General features: G+C 41.5%; 1 protein-coding gene and 1 long non-coding RNA gene across 2 annotated transcripts in view; one reads left to right on the plus strand and one right to left on the minus strand.

Moving 5' to 3' along the window:
- Nucleotides 1–22533, minus strand: part of LOC117028085 (uncharacterized) — a 54171-nt gene that overhangs the window by 15725 nt on the left and 15913 nt on the right. Inside the window, exon 2 of the long non-coding RNA XR_004424064.1 lies at nt 20314–20410. This is a non-coding gene — a long non-coding RNA (uncharacterized LOC117028085). The remainder of the gene's footprint in view (nt 1–20313; nt 20411–22533) is intronic.
- On the plus strand, nt 2307–2771 carry LOC117028084 (glutathione S-transferase Mu 4-like). The gene has a single exon (XM_033116234.1). The coding sequence runs from the start codon at nt 2307–2309 to the stop codon at nt 2769–2771; it is 465 nt and encodes a 154-aa protein (XP_032972125.1).

Raw genomic sequence — 22533 nt, forward strand, 5'->3', positions numbered from 1 at the left:
TCTATCTCTCCCTCCCATCCTTCCTCTCATCCAGTTTCCATGGCTTCCAGCCTTGCCCGGATTCTCCAGCTCTCTTGGGCAGGTTCTGGTTTCTCTCAGGGACAGAACCTGTCACTGTCCCACCTTGGGGCACAGTCCCCTGGGGAGACTTGCTTCTTCCCACTAACCATCCAAGCTCCCAGCTCTCCAAAGCCTAACCCTGGCCCAGCTATCTGGAGCCCCAGTTGGGAAGCGGGGAGCCAGGCAAAGGGGGAATTTAGGACAATCACCTGTTTTTGTTCTTTGGTTTGAATTGTTTGTTTGATCAACTAAACAGAATTGCAATGCAAGACAGACACCGCTGTATAAAATGCCCCTTTCTCACACAGGTTAAGACTGTTATCATGGCTATTTCTTGCTGACCTAATACCTTTTATTTCCTGTCTTCTATTTTTATCACATGTTCAGGTTCCAACAAAGCCTTTCCCTGAAATCGCTAGGAGAATCGCACAATTCATCTAAACCTGCAAAGCACTCATCAAATTTCTATCACAACGTTCTTTGGTGTCATCTTGACTGAATCTTTCAGACATTCTAACTGAAGTCAGGAGTGAGACATATATATCATTGTCATCATATCACATCATATTGGGTTTTAGTATTTAATCATTTATCATTGGAAAGATGCCCAAAGGAGAGTGGTTTTAATGCATCTTTTTAGACACACCAGGAATTCACATCGTTATTTGTTTTAAATGGTACCATATACAGTTCTATTTTATTTGGTCAACAAATATTAATGGAGCACCTACAAAGTGGCAGGCACTGTTTTAGGCACAGTGGCAAATGAGATAAAGCCCCTGATTTCCTAGAGCTTATACCAGAGGTAGACAATAAAGAAAAAAATATATAAAATTAAATTCCAGGTCATGATAAGTACTATAGAGAAAAATAAAGCTGTAATTATTTGTTCAGTGTCTGTCTTCCCTTTAGGTCATAACCTCCATGGTGACAGTAGCCGTGTCTGTCTCAATTCTAGCTCATAGTAGGCATTTGATAAGGGTTGTTGGATGGAAGAATGGATGAATGGACTGATGGATATGGATGGAACTCAGCATTCATTTTGGGCTCCTAAGAAGCCATGTATATCCACTGAAAATACCTTGGCTCCAATATATGTTTAGTGAGTCCCGCTGTGTGCCAGACACATGCCAGACAATAAGAACAAAGATGGATATCCTTGCCCTTGGATAGCTCACACACAGATTTCTAAAGAAACAAGGACCCTCTCGTGCAGGTGTATATGTGGTGCTCTGTGCTTAACTGGGGGTTGTCGGAAGAGTTGGAGGAGACGGTGGTGCAAGAAAAAGGTACCAGAGGAAGTGAAACTAGAGCTAAAGTTTAAAGAGACTGCCAGATCCAGAAAAGGCATTCCAGGCAGAGGGACCAGCACAGGCATAGGAAAGTCAAGAGACACCAAGACAGCCTCTTGTTAGGACAGGAACAGGAGGGGTGAGAGGGCGATGAGGCTGGAAAGTGAGGCAGGAGCCAAATGCTGATCTGCCTCATCTGCATATGTCAGCCCTTTCACTGCGGAAATCTGATGAGCTTATCAGACAGGCTCTGAAGGCCAGCAAAGCTGAACGATTAGGGACACTGAAGTAGTTAAGTGAGTTGTTGCCTAGAAACCTTGCTTGGCACAAAACCATCTTTTTTTTTTCCATGCTTTGCTTTGTTTCCATCCGGGGGTATCAGATTCCGTGCGTGTCCTCCTATGACTCTGAACTGGCACATGTGAGGCCGCCCAAGTGGTCCGTTTGTCCCGCTGCAAGTACTAATCCCGGATTCAAAACTGCCCGCCTCCGAAGAGCTGCGCCTCACCGCCACGTACCTGCTCTGCTGGTTTATGTTCGCTTCTTCCAGAAAGGAGAAACATTTAGAGAGTGATGTCGGGGGCACTCCACAGGGACATGCAACCTGTCCTAAGGTCTCCTTGTACCTTAGAATTCACAAAGGGAAACAGTGTCTTAACAATTTTATTTACTGGGGAACGCCCAAATTTCATTGTTCCCCAGTATGTATAATCATGGTAGTTTTTTTCCCATCTGAAAGAAATATATACTGGGCGGGAAATATAGAAATTAGAGGAAATACCAAGAATAACATTAAAATTACAGTAAATCAATCACTTAGAACCATTGTTAATATTTTGTAGTGTTTCCTTCCAGTCTTTTTTCTATGAACACATACACTCCCATCTACATAAAAATTCATCTATTCAACTTCCAGCACGTCTCTGGGTGCCTCAAAGCCACGAAACACTGCCCATGGCCGTGATTTTGGGTTACTGGGACATCCGCAGGCTGGCTGATGCTATCCGCCTGCTCCTGGAGTACACAGCCTCAACCTATGAGGAGAAGTACAGGTACGTGGGGGATGCTCCCGGCTGTGACAGAAGCCAGTGGCTGAGTGACAAGTTCACGCTGGGCCTGGACTTCCCCAATCTGCCCTACTTACTTGATGGGGCTCGCTGGCTCACCAAGAGCAACGTCGTCCTTTGCTACATTGCTCGCGACGATAACCTGTGTGGGGAGACGGAGGAGGAGAAGAGTCACGAAGACATTTTGGAGAAAGAGGTTATGGACTCGTCCAATCAGCTGGCCAGGGTTTGCTCCAGCCCTGACTTTGAGAAACTGAAGCCTGAGTTCTTGAAGGCACTCCCTGAAAAGACGAAGTTCTTCGCACAGTTTCTGGGGAAGAGGTCTTGGTTTGCAGGGGGCAAGCTCACCTAGGTGGATTTTCTGGCTTACGACCTCCTAGACCTGCATCCCAGACCTGTATGTTTGAGCCCAAGTGCCTGGAGGCATTCCCGAACCTGAAAGCCTTTGTGGCCGGCTTCCAGGACCTGAAGAAGATGTCGGCCTCCATGAAGTCCAGCTACTTCCTCCCAAGCCATGTGTACTCAAGATGGTGTTTGGGAAACAAGCAGGACCTTGACAGCCAGGAAATGGGCGCGAGAAGCCAGTGCTGCGCTTGCTGTGTGGGCCCTGAAGGAGGGCCAGATATCCCTGAAACACCGGAACCAGCTGTCTTGTTCATTTGTCATTCTTTCCTTCACCTCAGGCCTTATTTGGCCCCTTTCCCTTCCCCAATCCCAATTCACCCAGGATCTGAAAACTCCACAGCACCCCAGTTTTCTCAGTGAAGTCTCCCCACTAACATTGTCCTTCCTGCACTAACACCAACCAGACTGACCTTCCTCAGGTTGCTCTTTCTGGAAGAAGTGAACATAAACCAACTGGAGCCCAACTGGACCGCTGGCCTGGAGAGCTCAACGCTGAGCTCCCAGCACTGCCCTGAAGACTAGTATTGGTCTGGGGTGCAGGCCCTGCTCACGCAGCGTGGACCCTGCCCAGACGTGGGTGATCCCTCGTAAAGCCTTAATCACAAGGGGAAAAAAATCGTCTATTCAGCACCTACCACCACAGTGTCTGAAACACCTATGTGTTAACATTAATGGATGTTTGATGAATAAAAGAATATAATTTTATTTTATACATTAGAATGATACTTATATTTATTATAAAATTTTGCTTTTTAAAATTTTACTTAACACAATAGGTGCATTTTCCTATGCTGTTTTTAAAGCCTTTTTTACGAATGCACAACTCCTGTTTTGTGGAATAACGCACACCTGCACATCGAGCACATAACCCTACACTTGCATCTCTGAAGACCTCCTTACACTAGGTTCCTCGCTGCGAAATTAATAGGTGAAGGAAAATAAAAATTTTAAGGCTCCTGGTGTCATTCAACGTCGATGAACTTTGCAAACTGAAGTGATTCTTGGGAAGAAGACTTCTGAGAGCACCTTGACGTCCTGCTGGCAGCAGTTTCCCTTTCTGCTGGGTGACTCCCCCTCTCTGATGGGCTTTGGCCCCAGAAGCCGCTCAGACCCGGGATAACTCCCTCCTGCTCCTGTGTGCTTGGACCCTCCCTGGATCAAGTGGGGCTGAACCCCACTGGATCAAGCTCCAGCCCAGCTGCTCTGGTCACCACACAGGCTCAAGGGAGAAATCCAGCCCTCGATATCACATTCCACTGAATGTTCACGCAAGCACTGTCCTTACTGTTTTCCTACAGTCTATAACCACCTCTATGCTAAACAAATTCAGTGTCATGAAGCTCTTTCTTTCTTTTTTTACTCACCCCTCCCTCACCCCCACAATATTGTGTACAGTTTAAAGGGGGAATTTAAATGGGTGGCTTTGTCCACCTTTAGGACAACATAACTTGCACACACACACAAAAATCTCGTTTGACTTGTATCCTGTGTTCTTGGTGACACCATGATATATGCCATTCCAACTGTATTCATCATACGTGTGCAAGTTACTGTGCTACTCCCTGGAACGGATTTTTTTTTTAACGATTAAAACTCGGTCTTACAGAATTCAGATTCACCACTATGACGTCTTTACCCAACTGTTGTCCCTGGAAGCCGTTCCTGAGTATCTCATTTACATTTGCAACCCCCCTTCCAACTATATATTTTACTTATTTGTCTTAACTTTTGTCTCGCCGAACTAGAAGCATAACCATGACAAAGCAGTTCCTTCATTCGTTCATTCGATCATCCAGTATTTAATGAACACCTCCTGGTGTCTAGAATTGTGATAAGCACGGGTTGCGGGACTACAAAAAAGTCTAACAATGCTTTCCAGGTGTTTATAGTTGAATTAGAAACATCAGTTCAGCAAAGCAGGCTATGGTTTTAAAATACTAACATAAATGAGGCAGGACAAAGGAGGTGCGCTCTGAAGGAGGTGAAGAGAACAGACTGCCGGAAGTGAGGGTAAAAGCTGGTAAGAAGTAGATGAGGTTTAAAGGCAGGTTGGCAATTGATGGAGGAATTTAAGGTAGAAACATCTGGCTCATCCTGTAAGCAGTGCAGATTTTTGAGCAAGAGAGTGGCATGATGAAAACGGTTTATAAAGATGACTGGTGGGCAAAGATTGAAAACGAAAACTCATAATGATAGGAGGACAGATGAGAGAAAACTGCTCAGAGAAGTCAGTGGGGACTGAGAAGGGGAGATACTAAAGAAGGTGATAAATGACAGTGGGCAAAGGGGTGAAGGACACACTGCAGAGGCATAGCTGAGATAGCTAAAGAACATCGAGTCAAAATGCATTAGCCTCCAATCAGGCAATTCTCAAAATAAAACGTTAAAATCATTAGCCATTAAAGAGGACCTCGTTAGCAGGCCTTAGCAGACTCTGAGGCTGGCTGCCTCAACAGGGAGGAGAAGGGTAGGAAATTCATAAAGCACAGGATAAAGACAGCTGCGATATCTTATGCAAAGTTAAACCAATTTAAACCAGATAAAGAGGAATAAAAATGAGAAGAGGGCAAAAAATGAGAGTCGCTATTTTAGATAAATCCCATATGGGTTATGCTCTTAATTTACTTAAAGCAGATGGCTGGACCCAGGACTGTCTAATTTATACTGTCCTGCCCCTCAGAGTCAGATCCTTCCTTAGGTTCCTAAGCAACTCTGATGGGAAATGTCAGATTGCATGAAATTTCCTGATTAGACCGTGTGACCCACGTGCATCCCACTGAAGATAATTCAAATACTCGAAATCGCTTCTCCTCGACCATAGCTGACAGTTTTGTTCCCTCCCTGCTCACAGCAGATGGATGGGTGGGCCTTCTCCTATTTGTAGGCAGTATGGTGGGAGTTCTAGGAATAAGAAAGACCAAAATAAAGGCTGGGAAAGGAATTGGAAGAGAGCTTGGGAGTCTGGTACTTCAGATTCTCTCTCATTGTCTGTGTTCTCCCCAAATATTTTCTATAAGGGAAGGAAAGTAGCAAAGCATTTAAAAAGGATCATTTATTAAACTTCTCTGGCAAGTAGGCAGCCTCAGAGTCAGCACATTCATCTAATAAACGGAGTAGAATCTGAAATAACGTTAGATGACTAAAAAAGTATGGACAGAATCAGGGGTTAGGATGGTTTGTGATCTGAAGAGAAAACGTAACGATATGACAAAAGCTATAATGGACATTTTTTGAGGAGTCCCTGTAGGAAATATCATTACCCCATCGTACAGATGAGAAAACCAAGGATTCCTAGAGGATTTAAGTCAGGTCACACAGCTATGAACACTGTTGTGGACCAGTCCTGTGGATCTGTCAGAGTGTAAGAAAGCGCTGGGTCAGAAAAGTGCAGGGCAGCAAGCCGCAGATGCCTGAGCCGGGGTACCCAAGGCGCTTGCTGTGGCACTTTTTATGGGCAGGCACAGAGATAAGGCTAACAAAAGAAGTGATTGCTTAGTTCCAAAGGGAGCATTGCCAAATACAGGGTGGTATCCTGTACTGGCTCTTGGAACAGAAAAACAACATTAGTGAAATATGAAAAAAGTTTGGGGTTTAGTTAATAGAAATGTACCAATGTTGTCTTCTTAGGGATGATGAATGTACCACTGTAACGTGAGATGCAGGTAAGGGATATAGGGGAATTCTCTGTATCATCTTGCAACTTTTTTGGAAATCTGCAATAAATTGATTTTCTTTCAAAATCAAAAGTTTATTTAAGAAATTTTAGAAGAGTATTTGTGACATGTTTGCAAACGTTCTTCAGAACAGTACCATTTAAAATGAAAATGGCGAGGGTAGCACTGCATTTTTGTGGCTAGCCGTATTTCTTGGCAGACAAGGCTTTACTAACAGCAATTACAGTGACTACCATTATTCTCAGCACTTACAATAACCCAGCCTTCATTGGCAGGATGTTACACACATGCCCCCATGTCATCTTCAAGACAACACTTAAGAACTAAGTAGGTGCTATTATTATCCCAATTTACAGATGAGAAAAGTTCCTAGAATAGTGCCAGGAATCTGGTAGGTGATTAAAAATTGGATCTTTTTATTACAGAGGCTAAGAAACTGGGCCAGCTTGTCAACAGTCACCATTCAAATCCAAACCTCAAAGGCTTCCAATCCCAGCCTTGCCATTTACAACTCTATGGCTTGGACACGTTTGAAAACCAAAAGAAAGCTAACATCAGGGAGTGGATTTAAAAGTTTGTTGAAGTTGCATCATATCAATTTAAACTTAAAACAGCAATGAATGGTTTATTAAGCATTTCAAAATTACTGAATTGAATTGGATAATTTGTAGATACGCAGGCTGTCTAGTGCCGTATTGAGGTCAATTCTTTAAAAGGGCTGAAAAACACCTTTCTTAAGTATCCTTGGATACATGTCTAGGTGCAAAAGCCAAATAAGAGCAATCAGAGACAATTAGGGAAACTGTTAGCCCCCAGTAACTGTGAGAGCCGCTAGGAAACGAGTGTTTCCAGGTTTCCCTTGGGGTCACATGACCACAGCTCATCGAACAAGACAGATTTCTAAAATGAGACGCATTTCCTTAGGAGGGAACGGTAGAGGGGGCATATCCTGAAGACAGCCTTCTCATGACTGATGCCCAGGATGAAACGACTGCAAGGAGAGGGGAACACTGGTCACCAGCAGCCCTTGCTCATCCTCATTCTGTTCCAACCATGGACCTTAATTTAGCATTTCTTAGTGTCAGGAATGATGCCAAACTCTGGGAAAGACACAAAGGTGAAAAAACAAAGTCAGGCCTAACATCAGTGAGTTTGCATCTAGGAAGGTATTTCACCAGAAGAAAATAGAGCAAACATGTGGCACAGTGGAATACCTTGAGTTTGAATCTCAACTCCACTCCTTGCTCCATGACCTAGAACATCAGTAAGTCGGGGGTACTGAATATTTGCCTGGCAAGACAGTTGTGAGGATTGAGAATGAGGTAAGTGTCTGTAATGATGTCTGACACAGAAAGGAAAGAGAAGCCCCATATGAACCCATTTTCTCTTCTTTCTGTTTTTCTACCCAACTCTTCATTTTTGTTTCAAACTAGACCTTGACCTCAACTGTTATAGCAAAAGGGGTGTCACAGCAGAGAACCTGGAAGTATTTTAGGATTCAGAGATTGCAGCAGCCCAGATCCAAGCAGTATAGAAACTACTGGAAGGGGAGAGGGTCAAGTACGAATGTTAGACCCTTACCACATTATTATGTTACCCACCAACCGCCAGCCTAGGCACAGAGATGGGGTGCTGAAATCCAGACCACACATTGCTGACACAAAGCTGCCTAGAACCTGAAAAAGTAGAAGCCCTTTTCTAATCCATCTGCCCAAACCTGGAGCGGTTTCCAACTTGCACAAAAGCCAGCAGAAGCCTTGCCCTTCCCCACCCCCACACCTACCTAAAATATGACACCTTTGCACTTCTCAGTCTAAAACAGGTTAAGAAAACAGCAAAACCCTAAGCCTGGAATCCTATCATCTATTCATTTATTCAAAAATATTTATTCAGCCCCTACTGTGTGTTCTGGAACATTTTCTTCTCCCTGGATCCCCAGGGGCTGCCTTTAATCTATTTCACCCTTGCTGGCCCTGCAACCCTTTAGTTTATAATCTAGTTACTGTTCTCTAGTGATGTCCCACCTTCTGACATTCAGGTGGCCATCCTTTCCTTCCAGAATAGAACATTGTTCTCCTCTCTCTTGTCCCCCAGGCTTTACCTCTTCCTTCCTGGCTGAATTCAAAGCCCTTCATTCCTTCACTGGTCAGCTCCTCTTGCTTCTCTTCTCAGGTATCTTATCACCAAACTCATCCACACTGCACCCCTGAAGAGAGCAAAATGGACTGAAAGAATATAATCTATTTGCTTGTGGTAACTCCATAAATTCTGTAAAACTGGTAATATTAACAATAATAGCTGGCACTTGAGACTGAGATTACGGCCTGGTTACGATTATTAGTGATGACCACGTCTAAGGACTGACCCTGGGAGTGAGTGGCATGAAGCAGGGTTGGGACAAGGTCATCAGAGGAGGAGAATCCAAAGAAAACCAAGACCAGATATCGACAAAAATAACCTATGAGGATAAAATAATCATCAAGAAGTATGGCAGGAGTAGTGAAGGAGAGAGGGCTCTGAAGCTAAAATAGTAAGAAATGAAAGTATGTGTTGGAAGGAGGAGGTAATAGAAGACAAGAAGGTGAGGTGTCATCTGATGACGTCAGAGTCAGGAGCTGACGAGGAGAACGGAGGAGGAGGAGGGTAAATGGTCTGGGAGCAGTTATGAGGACAACCCGCATCTTCGACTGTTTGGGCTGCTATAACAAAAACACCGTAGACTGAGTGGTTTATAAACAACCAAAATTTATTTCCCACAGTTCTAGAGGCCAGAATTCCAAGAGCAAGATGCCAGCAGACTTGACGTCTGGTGAAAACTAACTTCCGGGTTCTAGAAGGCCAACGTCTCCTGTGTGCTCCCAGGCAGAAGCGGTGAGGGAGCTCTCTGCAGTCTCTTTTATGAGGCACTAATCTGATTCATAAGGGCCCCACCCTCATAACCTAATCACCTCCCAAAGGCCCCACTTTCTAATACCCTCACACTGGGGGTTAGCTTTCAACATGTGAATTTAGGGGCACGTAAACATTCAGTCTATTGTACCCACAGCACTTGTAGGCCCGTGGCATGAGCAGTGAGGGAGAGAAAATGGCCACCACCTGCAAAGAAACCAGTCTCCTTGGGAGAACCAGGTCTCCACTATAGCAAGAAGTAGAAAAGAACAGTCAGAAAAGTAAGGTATGGAGGGGATGCTGTGAGGTCACTGTGGAAGGTGTTCAGAAGTTGGGGATGCGTGAGATATAGAGTCAGAAAAGGGGTATATGAGGCCATGTGGAGATCAGAGTTCAAAAGATGAGAGGTGACCTGGGAAATCAGGACTGGCATAATGTGGAGAAAGGCATGGTGGGATTAGTACAGGACCCCAGGGCCGATAGCAGTGGCACAGCCGTGGGTGTTGGGGGCCAGGGGGTGGGTGTTTGCCAGGAATACTCAGAGTTCTTGCCAGTTCAAAGACTATGGAAGCCTATAGAAAGGGCACTCAACCCAGACAGGGAGGGCCAAGGAAAACTTGGGGGGTAGGGGGAGAGGATAGGAGAAGAGAGGGAGGGGGAAAAAGGAGGGAGAGAAAGGATGAAAATAGAATTGCATAAGACGACTGCCACCACCAGAAAACAATTGAGGAGCTTTTTCTATGGCAATGAACTTCACCAAAAGGCCCAGGAGCAATGCAGTGAGGCTGTGTATAAATGGACCATAAGTTGAAAAAGTTGTGCAATCCTTTATACTCATATTATTTGAATAGTCTTTGATCTTGCCAGAGTGAAATTTATTGCTTTTGGCTAGAGAACTTTGCATGGTTTACACAGCAAAGTGTTAGTATAATATTATCTTTCATGTGAGTTGTACAACTCTAAATAAATGTTAAGTTAGAGAATTTCTGAGGGTAAAAAATAGGAAACATTTTAAAATGAGGAGTCTAATACATTTCCATCCCTCTGTTATATGAAATGCCTGAAATGACCTCCAGTATTTGGGGTGATGGATGCAGAGAAAGAATTAAATGGATGGAAAGTTCCCTGACTCCCTATCTAAATCAAACATACTCCTTTTATATCAACATTTGTTGTGTGCTTAAATGTATCTCATGTAAGCCTCATAACCACCTGAAAGGTGATAATTTCCATTTTACAGACAAAAAATCTAATGCTCAGAAAGACCAATAACTTGCCAGAATCCCACAACTAGTGAAGAGCTAAAACAAATTCACAGTTGTCTGTAAAAGCAAGTGCCTCTTCTTTATTAAAAAAAAAAAAAGACCAGGCTGAAACGGGGTCACTTAATGCTAAGCCACATCACTAAATCAAAACTCTATAACGAACGTAATTGCAGTCACAGCTCTTCCAGGAGTGAAATTTTAAACCAATCACAAAGGATTTTCCTGATCAACACTAGAGAGGTCATCTGCCTGATGAGATCCCCCTGCCTTTCCCTAAGGGATGGTGTCCTTGCCCGAAATAATCCACCCTTTTAACCTCTTAGTCCCACCTCTTTCTGCCTAGAAATATCTTTCATGTTGTACAGGTCATCTCAGGGCCCTTCTAGTTGCTAGAGGGTATGCTGCCTGGTTCACGAAGCACTTAGTAAAGCCAATTAGATCTCCAAATTTACTCAGTTAAATTCTATTCTTTAACAGCCTTTATACCAGATGCAGTCACATTTTTAAGAGTTTTTAATTGTGAAAAAGTTATTTGTGTTGTACCCACTAGTCAGTAATCCACTTACCTCTTCCAGTAGTTTCAAAGAAGAAGACTAGTTGATTGCACCCAAAAAGTTTGTACATGGTTATTGATACATAAAGCAGAATTAAATACAATGGAGAGGAATCTCCCTCTTGGGAAGCCTGCAGATTATCGGCTAGTTTAACATGGAGAAGTCTGGATGTGTTTATTAGAAGAAACATATTGGAGACAGGCTGGCAAGTCTGACCAGCCAAGAAACCCAATGGGAACATTGATTACTATAGCATAACTAGAGAGCTAGTGTTGGAAATAGGCTTAGCCACTGTAAATAATGCTGCAGTGCACATCACAGTATGCATGTCTTTATGGATAAATGTTTTCAGATGTTTTGGATCAATACCCAGGAGAGGGGTTGCTGGGTCATATGGTAGTTCTAGTCTTAATATTTTGAGGAACCTCATACTGTTTTCCATAGTGACTGCACCAATTTACATTCCCACCAGCAGTTTACTAGGGTTCCTTTTTCTCCATAGCCTGTCTAACACTTGTTAAGACCGTGTTTCCCCGAAAATTCGACCTAGCCAGACAATCAGCTCTCATGCATCTTTTGGAGCAAAAATTAATATAAGACCCGGTTGTATTATATTATATAAGACCCAGTCCTATAGTAAAATAAGAAACACGGTATTAATCCTATTGATGATAACCATTCTAACATGTGTAAGGTGATATTTCCTTGTGGCTTTGATTTGCATTTCCCTAATAGCTAGTGAAATTGAGCATTTTTTCATAATGGCTGTTGGCTGTTTGTATATCTTCTTGGGAGAAATTCCTGTTCGTGTCCTCTGCCTATTTTTTAATTGGATTGTTTGTCTTTGTTGTTGAGTTGTATGAGTTCCTTATATATTTTGGATATTAGCCCCTTATCAGAGGTGTTGTTTGCAAATACCTTCTCCCATTCAGTTGGTTGCGTATTTGTTTTGTCGATGGCTGCCAAGGTGTCCTTCCATAGATGATTGGATAAAGAAAATGTGGTATATATGAGGTCTGACAATTAAGTTCGCGAACTTGCCACCATACACTTACATTGGCAGCACTGTACAAAAAGCTCAGTAAAGTTTCATAACCTTGGGATATCAGTGTCTCACAGCTATGTTCATGTCGATGTGTGGCAGTGTCTTGCTGAGTGGCATTCATTATTATCCTTGCCTGTTTTTGTGTGCCGTCGCGAGAATATCTGAGTTCAAATTAAAGCAACAAACAAACATTAAATTTCTTGTTAAACTTGGTAAGAGTGAACGTGAAATCAGACATGTTAGTCCAAGTTTATTGGGATAATGCCATGAAGAAAATGGCAGTGTACAAATGGATTAAATGTGGCCAGCCCAATTGCTCAGGTGGTTGGAGCACCGTGCTCCTAACGACGAGATCACTGGTTCAAGAGCGACTAGTGACTGACTGCCTCAGCCAGCGGGAGCACAAGGCTCCTAATACCAGCATGGGCCAGGGAGCTGTGTCCTACACAACTAGACTGAAAAACAACAGCTTAAGAAAAGATGAAATACTGCCATTTGTGACAACATGGATGGATCTTGAGATTATTATGCTAAGCAAAATAAGTCAGACAGAAAGTCGAGAACATATGACTTCACTCCTATGTGTGATATAAAACTGAAAGCAACAAATGAACAAGACAAACAAAAACTCATAGACACAGATGGCAGTTTAGTGGTTACCAGAGGGTAAAGGGTGGTAGAAGAGGGTAAACAGGGTCGAATATATGATGATGGAAGGAGAACTGACTCTGGGTAGTAAGCACACAATGTGATATATAGATATATTGTAGAATTGTACACTTGAAACCTACATAATTTTACTAACCATTGTCACCCCAATAAATTATTTTTTTTAAAAAGAAAAGAAAGACATATTCTACAAACATCCTCATTTCAAAAACAAATTAAAAGGCATCTGTCTCCCCATGGAGATGGACTACTATTCAAATGTAGACCATTTACTCATCTTAAAGTAGGTAAATCTATGAAAACATATTTTACAAACACAAAAAGGTTCAATCAGGGGTGTCAACGTAAGAAATGTGCAAACCTGTAGAGCATTTTCATAAGAGTTTATTGGAGCCAAACTGATGACATATGTCAGGAAGCAAGATCTCAAATGCTCTGGAGAAATGCTTTTGCAGTTTCTTTTATACATTTGAAATTAAGGAGGAAATATAAGGAAGATTACATGAAGGTGGGGGAAAGCAAGGCAGGGATGGAATTACAGGATAATTAAGATTATGTGCTCTCTTGAGGGTAGTTATGCCTTAGAATGAGGGGCCTGAAAGGGTGGTTCACAAATTATGAGGGGTCTGAAAAGAGGCATTTCAAACGTATATTAACCTAGATGCACAGAAACAATGGACAGGGTTTCCTTAAGGCAAAGATAAACCTTTTACTAAAAAGGCATAATCCTGGGGCATGATTACCCCCTATGACCTGCCCAGTTAGGAATTTATGATTTATTATAGCACCTCTTTTTCATCCATAGGGTGATTGGAGACAGCAATATATAAATCTCCTATGAAATTCAGATAAAAAATTTGGAGAGCCCTAATGCATGTCAGATGAACCCCAGGGCTTGGTGAAAGTTTTAAGACCTAAATCAATTAAAAATTTATTAGTGGGAACAAAGAACATCCAAACCTATAGAAGAATCTTATAAGAATTTATCTGAGCCAAATTTTGAGAACATGCCCAGAAGCAAGATCTCAACAGATTAAGAAAATGCTCTGGAGAATGGCAATTTGCAGTTCCTTTTATATATTTAGAATCAAAGGAGAAAATGTAAGGAAGGTTACATGAAATCCATTGGGGGTAAATTAAGGAGGCAAGAAAAAGCAAAGCAGGCAATCACGAGGATTGGATAAAAAGGAAAATGGAGAGACACATACTTTTTTTACATTGGTACAGGGTAGGTAACATTTAACAACACAGCAACTAGAGATGGTAGGCAGGCAACAAGGTAAAGAGGAGGAGTTTAGATAGGTATACTCCTGTGGAGGGAGGTTATATCTCTAAGGGGTCTGAAAAAGAGGATTACTCTGGCATTTCAAAGGTATGCTCTCCTAGAAGTGTAAGAACAATGGGCAGGGCTGCTAAGGTAAAGATTAAAAACTTTCCCTAAGGAGGCTATCAGCCTTGGGCGTGACTATCCACCATGACCTGCCCAGTTAGGAATTTATGATCAGATCATCCTGCGTGGGTGCTTTAGGTCACGGAGCTTGTCAGGCCTGCCATGTGGGTCCCCTCTGAGATTGTCAGGTCTGCTATGTACTAGCTTCTTTTTCGTTCACATGAGTACTCCTTTGCATGGCTGCCCTACCTGATATTTAAACAATGCCTTCTATGGGGGCATTTGGTTAGTTTCTATATTTTTCCAATGTAAATAATGCTACAATTAATACCCTTGTACATACATTTTGGCATAATTCTTTGTTTCCTTAGAATAAATTCCTAGAAATGCTGGGTCAAACACAGACACATTTTTGAAGCTTTTGGTAGATATCGCCAAAATGCCCTCTAGATATTGAAATACAGGGTAAGATTTCTAGCTCAATAAAAGTATCTAGAACTTTTCCTAAGAGTAACTAGGAAGAGATTAGATCCAAAATCCTGGGTTTGAGACCAGCTTTATCATTGGTTAGCTGTTTGACCTTGGGCAAGTTATTTAATCCATCTGTTTCTGTGATTCCTTATGGATAAATTAGGTTTGTTTGGTTGGGGTTTTTTTAATATTTTTTTGTATTGGGGAATATTGGGGGCAGTGTGTTTCTCCAGGGAGTTGTCCTTCAATCTAGTTGTGGAGGGCACAGCTCGGCTCCAAGTCCAGTTGCCGTTTTCAATTTTTAGTTGCAGAGGGCCCAGGCCACCATCCCATGCGGGAATTGAACCAGCAACCTTGTTTTTGAGAGCTGGCGCTCTAACCAACTGAGCTATCCGGCCAGCCTCTAGGTTTTCTTATCTATAGGTATCAGCACTCACCTCATAGAGTTGCTGAAATAATTAAATGAATTATTGTTTGTAAAGCTTTTAGAACAGTGCCTGGCTTATAGTAAGCTTTATGTAAGTGTTCGTTTTTATAATCATCCCTGGTTCTTAGACTTGGGATTTTAAAAATCTATTTTAAAAAAGAAATTAAGGAACTCAACATGAGTTTGCCTTCCTTTTTTATTTTTCCCAAATAAGAACATTTTTTAAAAACTGAGAACATAAGCAACATTTCATAGAAAAAAAGTATATTTTAATAAAACTCAAATTTTAGGGAAAACATATCAGAATAAATGAATTTTATCATTATATTTAGTTTTAAGAGAAAAATTTTAACGTACTTATTTTTCTCATTTCTCCATGAAGCACTGTGTTTGAGAACCACTGGATAGCCATATTTTCCAAAATCCTTACATTTCTAGTTCTTGATTAATTAATATTTAAAGCTTATCCATTTTCCCAAAAGAATTAATCATAGAATTTGGACATTAGCTTTTGTGAACTATGCAAATAAAAGATAATAGAATCATAAGGTCAGCTTACTGGCTTTGCAAGATGCAAATAATAGAGGGAAAAGAAACATTCTTTTATATGGCTCTGGAAGAAAATAAAAGTGAAGCTAAAACCCATTATTTCACCAGGACATTTGACATCCCTACTTTTATTCTGATACTGGAATCCCTAAAAAGCTGTTGAAATTGTCAACTTGAGAAATATTCATACTGAAAGATCCAAGCTGGCAGAGTAGATAAACACTGTGCCTATGTCCTTCTGTGAACACATTAAAATTACAACTAAATTATAGCACGATCAACCTGGAGAGCCACCTGAAGTCTAGCTGAACAGAAGTTTTATAATTAAGGATATAAAGAAGAAACCACGTGGGACTAGTAGGAATGGCAGAGACACCAAACTGGCTGGTCTCACACCCATGTGTGGCAGTTGAAAATCAGGAGAGATATCTCAACTACAGAGGTTCCCCATGTAGGAGCGAGGGATCCCAGCCCCCACACCAGGTTGCCCAGCCCAGAGTATGGGTTATGGGTGCCAGAAAGAGGAGTCCCCCAACATCTGGCTGTGAAAACAGTGGGGATTCCAACTGTCTGGGTGGGACAAAAGGCTTCGGGAAACCCAGACATTCTCTCGAACGGCCCGCGGACAGACTCACTTGCTAGCTCACAGGTACTCACCTTGGACTGCACTGGAAGGATGGTGACTTCAGAGGCATCAGAGACATATGGAAGGGGGCTGACTGAGGTGTGCAGCTTTGGGTGGCAGACTGGAGGACAGTCTGCATTTTCCCTGTGTAAGGTCCACCTGTGCAGCCAGAAGGCGGGCACCATCTTTCCTTTGTTGAGACCATCCCTACCAAAGCCAAATCTGAATCTGATTGGCCTGGTGAGCTCTGCTGCTCCACCCTGCTGACTAACTGGGATCCCGACCCACCCAAACCCTCCCCCCAACTCCAGAGGCACTTTCTCCAAGAGCAGCCAGCTACACCACCACCACCACCCCGCCAACACACACACATGCACACATTGCATTCTTTCTTGGAAAACTATTGGAGTCTGGCAGGCCCCTGGCGGGCGGCAAATGGCCTCATTGTGTTCTGAGACTTTTGCTGAGTAGCTTCAGACTCAACCCTGGCACCAAACCAGGGTCTACATTAACCTGGTGACCACTACTTTTCCCACTCTAGTGAATCCCTAAGATACTGCCTCACTCAACTCACGTACCATAGGAGGCTTTATCAGCAGCTGAATATTAAGGGAGCTGAAAGGTGGCAGAAGGCCTCAGGGAGTCTTGGCTTTTTGCAGAGCTACCCCATGCCTGGTACTGGTGGCAGACATGCTCAGTTCACAGTGTGGCCTCTCCCATGTGCCTCCAGTTTTAGCACAGGCAGCAAACAACCATGGATCGTTTTGTAGCTCCTACCAGGTAATCCCCAACTGGTCACAGGCAGTGGGTGACCTGGGCCTGCACCGGAGCCTTTCCAAGAGGCCCCAGAACCAAAATCCATGGAGGTTGGCTTCATACCACAGCAGAGCACATACAATTAGCTCCACAAGCAGCAAACACAAAGGACAGTCTCAGCAGGTACCAGAGCCCACTGGGATGAATCCCACTCACAGGGGTAAGCCTCCTGAACGCAGCCTATCTACTGTGGATGTGGCCAAATCCCAAGCCAGTCAGTCTGAGGGTCAATACCACCCACTGATGTGCCAATAGCAATCAAGGCTCAACTATAACGGAAGGACACAACCCACACAAGGGACACTCCCAGAGCACCAGGAGCAGATGACCAGGGAGACTGTGCCACTGGGCTCCACAGGACACCTACTATATAAGGCAAATGGCCAAGATTGGGAGACATAGTAGATCTACCTAATACATAGAAACAAACACAGAGAGGAAGCCAAAATGAGGAAACAAGGAAATGTGTCCCAAATGGAATAACAGTAGGAAACTCCAGAAAAAGAACTAAACGAAATGGCGGTAAGCAACCTACCAGAAAAAGAGTTCAAAACAATGGTTATAAGGATGCTCAAGGAACTTAGTAAGAATTTCAACAAAGAGATAGCAAGCATAAAAAAGGACATAGATACCATAAAAAAGAACCAGTCACAAGTGAAGAATACAGTAACTAAAATGAAGAATGCACTAGAAGGAATTACTAGCAGACTAGATGAAGCAGAGGATTGAATCAGCGATGTAGAAGACAAAGTAGCAGAAAACACAGCAAAAAGAAAAAAGAATCCCCCCAAAAATGAGGATAGTTTAAGAGACCTCTGGGTCAACTCCAAGCATAACAACATTCACATCATAGGGGTACCAGAAGGAGAAGAGAGAAAACAAGAGACTGAGAATCTATTTGAAGAAATGGTGACTAAAAACTTTCCTAACTGGTGAAGGAAAATCCGGAAAGTGCAAAATGTCCCAAACAGGATGAACCCAAACAGGCCCACACCTAGACACATTATAATTAAAATGGCAAATTTTAAAGACAAAGAGAGAATCCTAAAAGCAGCAAGAGAAAGGCAACTTGTAACTTATAAGGGAGCTCCCATCAGACTGTCAGCTGATTTCTCAACAGAAATTTTGCAGGCAAGAAGGGATTGGCAGGAAATATTCAACATGATAAAAAGAAACATGATACAACCAAGACTACTCTACCCAGCAAGGCTATCATTTAAAATTGAAGGACAGATAAAGAGCTTCCCAGACAAGAAAAAGCTAAGGGAGTTCATCACGACCAAACCAGTATTACAGAGATTTCTTTAAGACAGGGGGGACAAAATCAAATTATAAATAATAAAATGGCAATAGCTACATATCTATCAACAATTACTTTCAATGGAAATGGATTAAATACTCCAATCAAAAGATATAGGAGGGATGAATGGATAAGAAAACAAAACACTTACAATGTGGTGCCTACAAGAGACTCACTTCAGATTGAAAAACACACACAGACAGAAAGGGACGGGAAAAGATATTTCATGAAAATGGAAACAAACAAACAAAAAGGCTAGGGTAGCAATACTTATACCAGTCAAGATAGACTTTAAAACAAAGGCCATAAGAAGAGGCAATGAAGGACCCAGTAATCCCACTTCAGGGCATAACCCTAAAGGCTACTTCGAGGGGATATGTGCATCCATGTGTTCATTGCAACATTGTTTACAATGGACAAGGTGTGGAGGCATCCTGGGTGTCTGTTGATGGATGAATGGATAAAGAAGAGGTGGTACATATATACAATGGAATATTGCTCGGCTATGGAAGGGAATGTGTTCTTGCCGTGTGTGGTGGCATGGATGGAACTGGAGGGTGTTGTGCAGAATAGAATATATCAGACAGAGAAAGACACGTGAAATGTGATTTTTCTTATATGTGGAATCTAAAAACAAAATTATCAAATGAAACAGAAACAATCTCATAGATACAGAGAATGTTTTAATGGTTGCTAGACGGGAGGTGTGTTGGGGGTGCGGGTGAAAAAAGGGGAAGGAATTAAGAAATACAAATTGGTTGTTACACAGTAATCTTGGGAATGTAGGGTATAGCATAAGAAATATAGTCAATAATATTGTAATAATTATGTATGGTGTCAGATGGGTACTATATTTATTGGGGTGACTTTTGGGAAGGAGGTTGGAGGGCAGGGTGAAAAAGGTGATGGGATTAAGTACAAATTGGTAGTTACAAAATAGTCATGGAGATGTAAAGTATAAAGAATATAATCAAAAATATGGTAATAATTATGTATAGTGCCAGGTAGGTACCAGATTAGTCAGGAGGATCTCTTCTTAAATTATATAAATGTCTAACCACTATGCTGTACACCTGAAATTAATATAAAGTAATATTGAATGTCAACTGTAGTTGAAAAATTTTTAAAGGGGGAAAAGGGTGAAAGGGAATAAGAGATCCAAATTTCCAGGCGTAAAACAAATAAGTCATGGGGATGTAACGTACAGCATGGGGAATATAGTCAATAATATTGTGATAGCATGGTACAGTGTCAGATGGTTGCTGGACTTATCATGGTGATCATTTCTTTAGGTACATAACTGTTGAATAACTATGGTGTACCCCTGAAACTAATATAATATTGTAATATTGTTAGCTTTATTTTTAATACAAAATCTTTAAAAAAAGAAAAAAAGAAATGTTCAAACCTGTGGAGAAGTTTTATAAAAGTTTATTTGAGCCAAAATGACGATATCACTGGAAAGCAAGATCTCAAATGCTCCAGAGAATGACCGTATTGCAGTTTCTGTTATACATTTGAAATTAAAGGGGGAACATAAGGAAGATTACATGAAAGTGGGAGAAAGCAAGGTACAGGATAGTTAACAAGACTATCTTTTCCCTTGAGGGTGGTTATACTTCCAAGGGATCTAAAAAAGAGGCATTTCAAAGATAGTTGACCAAGATGCACAAAAAATCATGGACAGGGCTTGCTACGGCAAAGATAAACCTTTCATAGGCCAGGGGCGTGACCACTCACCATAACCTGCCCAGTTCTGAATTTATGATCGGATCACCCTGTGAGGTCACTTTCAGTAAATGCATTTGTACATACCCCCTTTTGCATCCACAAAGTCAAAATGAAATTCCTGAGCACCTAAGGGACAATCGTTTGTGGAGGAGCCAGGGCTGAAATTAACTCCAAGCGAGACCTGAAAAGAAACCCAGAAATGCTTAGGGAAACGGTGTGAACTGCGCTAATGGCAAAGGTAGTGATTGGTCAACTTGCAACTGTCCCCCTGTGTGAGACAATGTGTTTGGGATAAATAATGTTACGTCATTATTTGGTGACTCGTTTTCTAAGTCATTCACTAGTTATCAGGTATATGTTTAACAAATACCTAATAACCAGCATTTGATGAGAGCTCACCAGGTGCCTTGTTCCGTGCCCTGCATTAGCTCATTTCACTATCACAGCCATTCTTTGTGATAAGGGAGTATTATTTTAATCTCCATTTTAAAGGTGAGAAAACTAAGAGCTAGAGAAGTTAGATCATTTGCTCACAGGTCACACAGGTGAAATCAGAACACAAGCCCAGTTCCAGCTGACTCCAGAGGTCTTACTCTTAACTAGTGTGCCACGCTACAGGTTAAAGAACCTGGTTTGCTACTGGACTTCCAGTATTTTGTTTTGTTTTGTTTTTTAGGCCCATCCTTAATTGGCTTGAACCCTGGAGGGGTTCCATTGCAAATCCTTTGAACCAGGATTTTACCAAAGGCTGATCTGATAAACGTTTACCAAACTTTCTTTAGGCCCTAGTTCTAGACCTATTTGGAACAATCTCTAGGGAAACTTTGAGGACAAACTGAATTTTTCTTTCATTTAGCTGATGGTTGTAAGTTTTACTTTTCTCACCTGCCTGGTATTAATAACAAGACTGTGTTCTTGATATTTTTGGAATAAATTATAAATATGCTTAGTCCATAAACACTATAAAATGCGGTGTGGAAACTGACCGGGAGCGTCCCAAAGTTAACATGCTCTAAATGTACAGTGTAGGCCTTTACACTTACAAGACTATTGAATAAAATATTCTAAAGCAAAATGATCTCAATAAACAGCTGGGAGGCGTTTTCTAAATGTCTGAATCTTAAAGTCTAGATTGGATGATACTGAATCATTTGCTCATTAGCTCTTAGGAGAGAAAATTGAAAGGAAAGGGAGTTTTTTTTTCCCCCTTAGGGCCAGTTTTCTTGTAGGAACCCAAAATTTTGACCTAGAAGATATATTTCCCCAGCCCATCCTCTATTTGAATGGGAAATTAGATTTGCATTTTATAATCATCACACATAATACACTTGAAATAAGAACACTATAGACATATTTTCCTTTATCATAAACCAAAATTAAGAGATTGTACACATTTGTCCAACTGAGTAAAATAATGATGATTCTTATTTACATTCAAATCAAACTAAATTTTGTGCACAACACATTCATGTCAAAATGAAATAGAATGGAACATTGGCGGTTTCAGTGGGGTGGGTGGTATCAAAATGTATGGACTCCGTCATAAAATAATTAAGTCCTAGGGATGTAATGTACAGCACGGTGACTATAGTTAACAATACTGAATTATATATGTGAAAGTTGCTAAGAAAGCAGATCTGAAAAGTTCTCATCACAAAAAAAAATGTAATCATGTGTGGTGATGGATGTTAACTAACCTTATTGTGGTAATATTTTTCTCAACATATACATATGTCAAATCATTATGTTGTATGCCTAAAACTAATAAATGTTATATGTTAATCATATCTCACTTTTTAAAAATGAAATGGCATGGGATCAGTAAATAGGTAGTAGTAATATCCTAAGTCATATCAGTCCCATTGACATTCTCCCAGACTTACCAAAACCCAGGAAAGGGCCTGCCACATAGTCATTAGTCAAAGACGTCAAATAGTCATTAAATGAATAAACAAACAACTGAATTAATGTCTAAATGAATAAATATGCTCCTCTGTCATTCATACTTTGCTTAGTTCATTTTTTCCCAAGGAATACCGTTTTCTTTCCCTCTAATCCATCAATACTGTCCTCACTCATAAAACTGCACTCGTCTCAGAGAACTAATTTTTGATGATTAAAAGATAAATATAATGAGATTCAGAGATCTGCATTCAGAAAATTTATTTTTAGTACTTCTTTTGTTTGCTGTGATTCCAGGAAGAAGTCTCCAAGTTACGAAAATTAAAATAACCAATTAAATTTAAAAGCAAATAGTTGTGTTCCCCATATACATGAGTTTATGGTTGAACTCCATGCAAAAAT

The sequence above is a fragment of the Rhinolophus ferrumequinum genome, chromosome 10 (assembly GCF_004115265.2).
Source record: "Rhinolophus ferrumequinum isolate MPI-CBG mRhiFer1 chromosome 10, mRhiFer1_v1.p, whole genome shotgun sequence".
In the NCBI taxonomy this organism is placed as follows: Eukaryota; Metazoa; Chordata; class Mammalia; order Chiroptera; family Rhinolophidae; genus Rhinolophus; species Rhinolophus ferrumequinum.

Excerpts from the sequence above, each read along its gene's own strand:
- LOC117028084 (XM_033116234.1), top strand. The coding sequence starts at position 2,307 with ATGGCCGTGATTTTGGGTTACTGGGACATCCGCAGGCTGGCTGATGCT.